Source organism: Quercus robur, chromosome 10, assembly GCF_932294415.1.
Source record: "Quercus robur chromosome 10, dhQueRobu3.1, whole genome shotgun sequence".
Lineage (NCBI taxonomy): Eukaryota > Viridiplantae > Streptophyta > Magnoliopsida > Fagales > Fagaceae > Quercus > Quercus robur.
In genome coordinates, this window is record NC_065543.1 from 40,752,136 (window position 1) to 40,762,408 (window position 10,273).

The following is a 10,273-nucleotide window of genomic DNA, read 5'->3' on the forward strand; positions in this document are numbered from 1 at the left end:
AACTAAGCAAGTGAGCTTTGTGGCTCGTGTTTGTGATGAGTAAGGTTAAGTGATCTCTTGTACTTAACACACATATCATTCTTTTTGACGAGAAGGACTAGAAAATCCTAAGAGAAAGACATAAATAATCATCTCACCACTGTTGACCGCCAATCATGAAATGACATTTGTATGCTTCGGCAAAAGTGGACTGTCAAATACTTAATAGAATTAGGTATTTTTTTTCTCTCTCTTATATACCCATGCATGGTTTGCTTAAAAAGAAAAATATGCAAAGAAAAAATAAAAGCAAAAAGATCAAAATGCTTTATATATGATTGCAAGCGTGTATTCTAGGAGATGTGGGAGTTATAGGATGTACCTCGATGGTGATAGTCCCCATCGAACAGTTATGATTGTGTGTGAGTTAAAGTGATTTTCTCATATCTCAAATCGTCATAACATGTTGACACTTATGCAATCTTGCAATGTTTTTCACACACAATACGCAACATTCTTTACTACTCTTGATACATGTGCAGGTACAATATGATTTGGTCATCACAAGAAATACATGTGTTAATGTATGCTCACTAAATTGTCGTAACTTGTTTTTGAAATATAAAATTAGTTAGACGTGTTTAGTGTGTGTGTGTGTGTGTGTGTGTGTGTATTTTGGATCTATGTGCTTAACATTTTTCTTGTTGAGAGATGCTTTTGAGAGGTTAAAATGTTGTTTGGATCCTTAGTTGAGTTGCATGTTTGATTGCATTCATATCTATGTTTTTCTCTTTTTGAAAAACTGTTTTTAAGCAATCTCGATAGCTTCTTGACACCTCTCGGCACTTGGTTTATCTATTGAGCTCTTCAGCTTCTTTTTATCGCAATCTCGACAGTTTCTCGATAGCTCCTTGATCCATCGAGAAAGTTTCTGTCTCCTTGATAAAAGCTTGATAGCTGTTCGATCCATCGAGGTCTGCTCGATAGCTGCTCGACAGCTTCTCGATCTGTTGAGATCCTCTTGCATGCATTGTTTTTTACATGTTTTGCATCTTTCTATTATCTTGTCATCCATAGCATCTTGTTTCTCTTTTTCGTGTAGGCCTATGGTTCCTTGTTCTCCTCGTTCCCTTTATGTCTGTTTTCTGTTTGTCTCCTGTCATGTCTTTTGGCTTTTTATGTCCTTTGACAATCATGTCAAAAAGGAGAAGAAATTTAAGAATTAAATGTCTTTCCTCAGGGGGAGTAATAGATTTAGGGGGAGAACTTCATGTTAAACGGAAGAAATTTTTTGTTGTAACTAACTTAGGGGGAGAGTAAGTTTGATACACTTTGATATTGATATAATTTTTTTGTTGTGTATCTTTTGGTTTTGTAACCATTTACATACATCATGTGTTGTTTCTATATTTGATGATGATGTATGTGTTTCACTCTTTATCTCACATGTGTTGTTTCTTTTTTCTATTTATACACGTATTTCTTGTTTATTTAACTTGTCATTATTTTCCATATGATACCTTGATGTGTTTTGTTTAGTGCCTTTCGGGAAAGATAAGTTAAAGCCAAGTCAAGATTCCGAACCTTCTTCTTGCAGCAACTTCCAAGGTTCAAATCTTTTAGACTAGGCTTATTTATTCTGTAATCTTGAGTAGAATATATTCTAGGACATTCAATGTACTCCTGTGGTTTTGTCACGGATTGCTAAAGCGGGAGATTGTTAGGACATATGTGATTCAATGTTAGGAACATATGTCAACATTTTATGTAATTGGTTAATCTTTTGACAAAACGCACTTTACTTGTAATTGGGTAGATCTAGGATATGTTTAATACTTCAAGAAACAAGGTTTCAAGTTCAAGTGTTAAAACCATGCAAGTCTGTCCAAGAATCAAGTCAGAAAGTGTAGGATTTTAAAGGTCGACAGCTAGCTCGACCGCTAGCATTTATTGAGATTTAAAAGCTGCTGAAGCCCATGGCTCGACAGCTAGCTTGATAGATGGCTATCTATCGAGGTTTATGAAACTCAGTTTTTTAAGATTGTTTTTCATCCAATCCGTGAATGTATGTTTAGGCTTTTTTTTTTCTCACAACCTTAAACATATATAAGGATTATTTTGAGGACCGTAAAAGGTTACACAAGTTGCACAAGAGCAAATTCCACAAGTGTGAAGAAAGGTGTGACTAAAAACCTAGTTTGCCCTAGTTCTTGAAGAAGCTACTGTGTTTGTATATCATAGGGTTTTATGACCAAGCAACTTTATGATTTTCATCGTGTGATGAACAGAAGAACTTTGCAGCCAACATCCTTCTCTAGTTGGTGATTAAGTCGCATACTGGGATCCGCACATCTATTGGTTTGTCATGTACTGGGAGCCGTGCATTGAAAAGAGAGATTGTTACTATTGAATAAGTCCGATTGGATATTGAGGTAAGGGTTCAATTGTAGGTTGGTATAAGATACTAGGAATCCTTTACTTGTAACCGCTTGTTTTGATAATAGTGGATTCTTGGGAGTGGTGACCTTAAAATCATCCGGTGGGGTTTTTGCCGTGTAGGTTTTCCCAATTCGTAAACAAATCACCGTGTCAATTTATTTTCCCTTGCATAATTTAGTTAATTGATGATTTGTTTGTATTGCCACGTACAATTGCATGTTAATTTGATTAAAGGGATAATTACACATAACCCACCTGTGGTTTGGGCGAAAATCACTTTGCCTACCCGCGGTTTGAAAAGTATCACTTAACCCACCTGAGGTATGTTTCCGTCACTCTTCGTAACCCACCTCGGTCTCTGCCGTTACAAAAACACCTTGTAACCCCAAAACAGAACATAACGCGAATCAAAACCCCCAAAACTCAAACACTTTTCGAGAGAGACACCCAAGGTGCAATCAGGCTTGTTCTTCGCGGTTTGGAGCGTGTGGAGAGGGAGAAAGCACTTCTTTTGCATCATCGAACCTGGGCAAGGTATGTGTGATGTTTTTTCATCTGCATTTGGCTTCTTGATGTCATTTTTTTATGGTGACCCACCCACGTAGTTAGGTTTTGCTGTTCATCTGCACAGTAAAATTTTTTTTGTATGTTAAATTAGCATTTTGCTATTTATGTGTAGAATCGCTTAGGATATGCATTTTGCTATTGTTGTTTCTATAATGCATTTTGTCAATGATTGCACTTGTTTGTGAAGTGTGGGTAGTGTGGTCCCTATGAATTTGTTGGGAGTCTGGTTTTGCATGTGATTTATGTGGTCCTTTGTCCGTGTGTTGTTGTCAATTTGTTGCCTTGTTGTCTCTTTTGGCTTCTTCTCACTTTCTGCATGTCAGTGTGTGTAAACATTGAGACTTATTTTAATTGCAGATGGATGATGTCACATTTGACCTTGAAATTCATGTTGGGGGATGTTTTGTGGAGGAGCCAACCATACAATATGTGGGTGGGTCTGTACGTTTACTGACAGAGATTGACCCTGACAAGTTGAGTTACTTTGAAATTAGGGATTTATGCCATCTAGTTGGTGCTCCTAAGGAACACAGTAGATATAAGTATTTAATTCCTGATGGTGATCTACAGCATGATTTAAGAGACATAGAAACAGATACAGATGTTGTAAACATGACTAACCTTCATAAGGCATGGTATGCTGAAAAATCATAATCTATACTGACATAGATGTGGAGCCATTGGCAGTTGAGTATCCTGATGCAGGGGGAGTGGCAGATGGTGGCGTAGGTGGTGATGCAGGGGGAGTGGCAGGGGGAGTGGCAGGTGGTGTAGGTGGTGATGCAGGGGGAGTGGCAGATGGTGTAGGTGGTCATGCAGGTGGTGATGTAAGTGGTGATGCAGCAAGGGTTGAAATAGAATTGGATAGTGATGATGATGAAGATGATGAGAATGATGATGAGAGTGATGATGAAGAAGATGTTGAGGATGTTGACATTGATGCAAGAGATGAAGAACAAAATGTTGAAGGAGATGATGATGATGATGATGATGATTGGCTAAATGAAGGCCTAGAGGGGGATGGCTTTGGTGATGATGTATTTGCTGCTCAAAAATCAGCTCCACAAGGTTCTGCTCCCAATACAAACCCAGAATCAAGCAATGCACCCCACACAGCCCCAGAATCAAGCAATGCACCCCACACAGCCCCAGAATCAAGCAATGCACCCCACACAGCCCCAGAATCAAGCAATGCACCCCACACAGACCCTGAGTGGGCTGAGCCAGCCCTTGAGGATGACCTGGTAAGCATGGATGGGTCTGATGATGAGCAGGAACCTGAGCAAGTGGAGTTTAATGCTAAGAGTGACATGAGAAATGTTGTACTGAAGAAGGAGATGAAGTTCCCTAATGCAAAGGTGTTCAGAGCTGCTTTGAGGGAGTATGCAATCAAAAAACCTGTTGACATCAAATTCAAGCTTAATGAGAAGACCAAGATATCAGTTCACTGCAAGAATGAGTGTGGGTGGAGATGTTATGCATCTCAAATAAGTGGAGAGCTAACATTTCAAATTAAGACCTTGACTGATGACTGTACTTGTCCCAAGTCTTTCAAAAACAGCCAAGCAACATCAGCTTATGTTGCTAAGAGGTTCATTGAGGATTTTAGCAAAAATCCAAATTGGGAGGTGAGTGGTGTACACAACCATGTGATGCAAAATTTATCTGTTGACCTAAGTGTAAACCAAGTGTATAGGTCAAAGAGAAAGGCAAAGGATTTGATAAATGGAGATGAGCAACTGCAATATGGTGTCCTTAGGGACTATGCACAAATGATAACCACTGTAGACAAGGGGAGTAGGGTTATATTGCAGACAGAAATGGCTGAGGAGACTTCCCAGCCAAAATTTAAAAGGATGTATGTTAGGTTCAATGCTCAGAAGGTAGGATTTTTAGGTGGATGCAGGCCATTTATAGGTTTAGATGGTTGTCACATAAAGCACAGATTTGGTGGGCAAATCTTATCTGCCACTGCCAAGGATGCAAATGACAACATTTTTCCAGTAGCCATGGCTGTTGTGGAACAAGAAACCAGGGAGTCTTGGATATGGTTTTTGGAAATTTTTGCTGATGATATAGGGAGGCCAGAGGAGCTTCAGTTGGTTTTCATTTCTGATAGGCAAAAGGTATGCAAGTTTTGTTTTGTTCAGTTACACTTGAATAGTTGACTTTGTTTGCTGAACTAACTTGTTTTGTTTGTTTGTTTGCTTGCTTATTTACAGGGGCTTATACCTGCAATAGAGACACTATTCCCTACCGTGGAGCATAGATACTGTGTGAAACACATCTACAACAATTTCAAAGTTGATCACAAGGGATTGGAGCTGAAGGATGCATTGTGGAGGTGTGCTGTTGCCACAACAGTAAGGGAGTTTGAGAGATGCATGCAGTACATAAGGGATTTGGATGAAAAGGCATATGAGTATCTTGCAAACATTGCACCTGCACAGTGGACAAGGTCACACTTCACTCATAGGGCCTTAACAGATTGTTTGGTAAATAATTTGAGTGAGTCTTTTAATGCAATGATATTGAAGTCTAGGGACAAGCCTATCTTGGCAATGTTGGAGTGGATTAGGGTTAGACTTATGACTAGGCTTTACACAAAAAGGGAAGGGATACAGAAGTATGCTGGAAAGTTGTGTCCAAGCATACAAGATAGGTTGGAGAAATTGAAGGTTGAAAGTAAGGCATTTAGTGCTACCCCAGCTGGTAGTTTCCTTTATGAGGTAGGCAGTCAGTATGAGAGGCATGTAGTTGATTTGGTGAAGAAGACATGTAGCTGTAGGTCTTGGGATTTAAATGGCATTCCCTGCAAACATGCCATAACAGCCATTTATACAAACATTGAGACACCAGAAGACTATACCCACCCATGCTACTTCAAAGAAACTTACATGGAGATATACAAGGAGGTACTTCCTCCCATGCCTGGCCAGTCAGAATGGGCTGAGACTGGACAGCCTGCTCCCCTGGCACCTCACATATACAAACCACCAGGCAGACCACCCAAGCAAAGAAAGAGGGCTTCTGATGAGCCTAGGAACCCTTACAAAGCAAGTAGACAGAATAGACCTGTAAGATGTGGGAAATGCAAAAAGGAAGGGCATAACTCAAGAGGGTGCAAGGCTGGCATCACTGGGGAGACACCATGGCAGAGGAGACAGAGACTTCAAAGAGAAAAAGCTGTAAGTAATTAGGATTTAAATGGCAAAAAAAAAAAAAAAAAAAACTTGTTTTTAAACTTACAATAGACACTGTATTGAAACTGGGTTTTGTTGCAGGCAAGGGAAGGGGTGCCTGCACCTAGATCTGCACCTCAGCCTGCACCTCAGCCACCATCCCAGCAGCCTACACAGACCTACAACATGATGTCTGCCACTCAGCCTTCATCCTCACAGCAAGGAAATCAACCTAGGCCATCTCACAAGAGAGCAGGATGGTTCTCTTCCTCGCAACCAGAGTTTCACACACCTAGGGAGACCTGGGATACCTTACCAAGTTCTTCACAGGTAACTTAGTCCTGGATGGTTGTGTAGCTTGGGATATTTTTTAACAAGTGGATCTATTTTTTATTTTGTAGCCTTCACATGCAAGTGGGAGCACTGGTGGTGTGAGGACTAGAGGACAGCTTGCTGCACAAAGGCCACCAAAAATGAATCCAGTGGGTGGAAAGAGGAAAGAGTAAAGGCAAGAAATGAATGAAGCTAGTGGGTACGCATGCCAGCATTGGAAGTAAACCTAGTGGGAACATGTGGGCCTTTTTGGTTTTTTTTTTTTTGTGAAGACCACTGTTGGCCTTTTGTAATTATCAATTAGTGTAAAAAACAGTCACTGCTGGCCTTGGAATGTGCTTTTTTGTAATTACTAATTAGTGTAAAAAACAATCACTGCTGGCCTTGGAATGTGCTTTTTTGTAATTAAGGTACAATATGGAAGTTGTGATATTATAGTTTGTATGGAACAATATTTGTCCAAACTAGATTATATGGAAGTTTATTTATTGCTACTACAAATTGTGTCCAAGTATATTATTTTTATTGTGGAATGGTATGCACAACCAAATTATATGAAAGTTTATTTATTGCTACTACAAATTGTGTCCAAGTATATTTTTCTAATAGAGTGTATGGGAAGTTTTTATTGTGGAATGGTTGTTATGGTATGCACAGCCAAATTATATGGAAGTTTATTTATTGCTACTACAAATTATGTCCAAGTATACTTTTCTAATACAGTGTATGAAAGTTTTTATTGTGGAATGGTTGTTATGGTATGCACAGCCAAATTGATAATTGACCATTACTTCTTCCATTGAATGGTTGTTAGGATATGCACAAAATACTCAGAATTGACCAATTCTTCATTCATTGACACATCAAAACATTACATCAGTAGGCTAGTGCTATTACAATACAAATTCATTAACACCATCGCCATAACTATCTCTACTAACCAAGTAACTACTTCAGGGGCAACAATCTAGGTCTCTTCACTCCAGAGAACTCAATTGAGCCAAAACACAACAACATAACAATAACAAAAAAGATCCATGACAAAATGCATGCAGACTTCCACATTCTTTGCTTCTCTTCAGCAAGAATGACTTTTTCCTTAGCTTTTGCACAGACAGCTCGAGCCTTTTTCTCCCTCTCCTTGGCTTTGGCTTCCTCTTCAAGAGCCTTTTCTGCCATTTGCCTAGCTTCTTCTGCCGTTTCCAGAGCTGTCCTTTCCCTCTCATTTGCAAGTTGGAGAGCAGTCTAAAGCCTAGACATCTTCTCTAGAGCCAAAGGTGCAGCTTCATTCCCACAAGGACAGGTTGGGTTATCAATCCAAACAAAGAAAGGACACTTAGGACCAACCTTATAACGGCTACAACCCAAGAACCTCCTCCCAAAATTGTGCAAACTCAAACTTGTTCTCAAAACACAAGTCTGCTTATTGCACATATGTCCACATGAACCCGAGAAATTACCACTTGATGAAGACATCTCAACATACCACGATTCCTGGATTTAGACTTTCACACAGTAAGTTCACACTTGAACAAAATCTGAAACCCTAAATCAGGAACAGACCCAAATGCAGATGAAAAAACATCACACATACCTTGCCCAGGTTCGATGATGCAAAAGAAGTGCTTTCTCCCTCTCCACACGCTCCAAACCGCGAAGAACAAGCCTGATTGCACCTTGGGTGTCTCTCTCGAAACGTGTTTGAGTTTTGGGGGTTTTGATTCGCGTTATGTTCTGTTTTGGGGTTACAAGGTGTTTTTGTAACGGCAGAGACCGAGGTGGGTTACGGAGAGTGACGGAAACATACCTCAGGTGGGTTAAGTGATACTTTTCAAACCACGGGTAGGCAAAGTGATTTTCGCCCAAACCACAGGTGGGTTATGTGTAATTATCCCTTGATTAATTAATAAACTTGGCTGATTAATCAATTAATTCATCACAAGGGGTCAATTCGTCTTTGGCCTATCATTTTAGTTTTCGAGCTTAAAGCTATTTTTTTGGAGTTATGATAAAGGCCATGTATTAGGTATGATTTCAAAACAATCTTGGTTTATTTTTGATAGAAAAGTCAATAATATATAAATTATGTACAATTTTTTTATTTATTTTAAATTATCTTTTTGACAAAGAAAAGTCTTTTTTTCAATCGCTCATCACCAAATTTGGTCTTTCTAGTCTTCTCCTAAATAAATATATTGTCTGCCATGGCGGCTCTAGAATTTTTTCTAGAGGGGTAAATAAGAAGATGTATCTTAGGTAGGAGATATATCTTGCGATCTATGTGGTTTCTTTATTCAAATTTGTACATAGTACTAGTAAGAGAATAAAAGATATACTATAAGTTCTTTAGGCATATTGTTTCTTAATATAATGAACATACTAATTATTGCTTCTAAGATTAAATATCGGAAATCATCTATTGTTTCTATATACAATAAACATGTTAAGTTTTGTTGTTAAGTGAATTTTAATTATTAAAACTTAGAATGTTTTTATTTATTAGTTTATGTCTATACTCTTACAATTATTTGATTTAACAATTCAACTTCACTTTGATAACAATTGGTCTTTGTAATTGTATTAAAGAAAATTTTTGTTGTGTTAACATTTGCTTTTATCTTCACCCAATCAATCTCCTATCCCACACCCCTGGTCTAATTTTTTTAAAATTTTTTTTAAGAATCACCATCTATCTAATTATTTGATTCTCTTTTAGTGTTAGCATTTGTTACTCACTAACTGATTGATCCACACCCCTAGTCCCCACTCAAGAAATAACAAATTAAAGGTACATTCAAATTTAGCCACTCTAGTCACATATTTGGTCAAAAGTATAAATTACTTGAGAATTGTTATACCCACAACATTTTCACAATAAATTCTTGGTGCTAAGTTGTTTCTAATTCTAATTTGAAACTACCACTGAAATTACTTTTTTACCCAATAGTAATAGCTAGTAACAACTTGCTACTTAAATTTTTTTTTGTAAAAATGCTGTGAACATAGAATTTCTCAAATTAATTATAACGTTATTTGCAAAAATAGATTGTTAATAGGGCCATTTTCAAGCTTATATCAATTGAGCCTAAAAAAATTAGAGTTAGGGTGTTGAAAATTTTATTTTAGGAAGTCAAAAGCTACTCAAAACAATTTTTTTTTAAATATTATATATAAAAAAAAAAAAAAAAAGTTGCCATCAAATGACCTATTTTGTCCCTCATCTTATAACCTACCCCCTCCCTTTTTTCTTTAAAAAAACTCCTGTGTAAGCCGACTATTCAATCATATCATAAAGTATTTAATTCTATGTCTTATCTTAGCAAAAAAAAAAAAATATATATGTATATATATCATAAGCATTTTACCTTTTGCTCCTCTTGATAAATTTTTTACTTCGAATAGTTATTAATGGGGAAACCAATCCTCCATCTTATTTTACAAGAGAAAATGGCCACACCATAGAGTTAAACTTAAAGGTCATTAGCATAACAATCCTCCTCTTCGAATATACCTTAAGACACTTGATTTGCTAGTACGTAGAAACAATTTATCCATTAAAAAAAAAAAAAAAATCTAATTATCCATTTCAAAACCTCTAGTACATAGCGATGGCAACCCTAGAAACTTTGTGGCTAGCTGTAGCGCAGAGGAGGGGGACAAAGGGATTGAGGAGGGCATAGAATTAATTTTTTTTTTTTTTAATTTGAAAAAAAAATAGTGATATCTAATCTATATATATATATAAAACCGAAGTCTTTGCTGGCACCACAATT

At 37.6% G+C, this 10,273-nt stretch overlaps 2 protein-coding genes across 2 annotated transcripts; both read left to right on the top strand.

The window, feature by feature from the left end:
- Nucleotides 1-4,235: 4,235 nt before the first annotated feature.
- LOC126704158 (uncharacterized) lies at nucleotides 4,236-5,153 on the top strand. Its single transcript, XM_050403184.1, has one exon. It carries the CDS (start codon nucleotides 4,236-4,238, stop codon nucleotides 5,151-5,153), a length of 918 nt encoding a protein of 305 aa, XP_050259141.1.
- Nucleotides 5,154-5,180: 27 nt separating this feature from the next.
- On the top strand, nucleotides 5,181-6,911 carry LOC126703238 (uncharacterized). The gene is made up of 3 exons (XM_050402193.1): nucleotides 5,181-6,173; nucleotides 6,270-6,497; nucleotides 6,569-6,911. The coding sequence occupies exons 1-3, from the start codon at nucleotides 5,370-5,372 to the stop codon at nucleotides 6,671-6,673; spliced, it is 1,137 nt and encodes a 378-aa protein (XP_050258150.1). The 5' UTR covers nucleotides 5,181-5,369; the 3' UTR covers nucleotides 6,674-6,911.
- The last annotated feature ends 3,362 nt before the right edge of the window (nucleotides 6,912-10,273 follow it).

Coding starts and splice junctions, on each gene's coding strand:
- LOC126704158 (XM_050403184.1), top strand. CDS start 4,236: ATGGATGGGTCTGATGATGAGCAGGAACCTGAGCAAGTGGAGTTTAAT.
- LOC126703238 (XM_050402193.1), top strand. CDS start 5,370: ATGCAGTACATAAGGGATTTGGATGAAAAGGCATATGAGTATCTTGCA. Junction 6,174..6,269: donor GACTTCAAAGAGAAAAAGCT/GTAAGTAATTAG, acceptor GTTTTGTTGCAG/GCAAGGGAAGGGGTGCCTGC. Junction 6,498..6,568: donor CCTTACCAAGTTCTTCACAG/GTAACTTAGTCC, acceptor TTTATTTTGTAG/CCTTCACATGCAAGTGGGAG.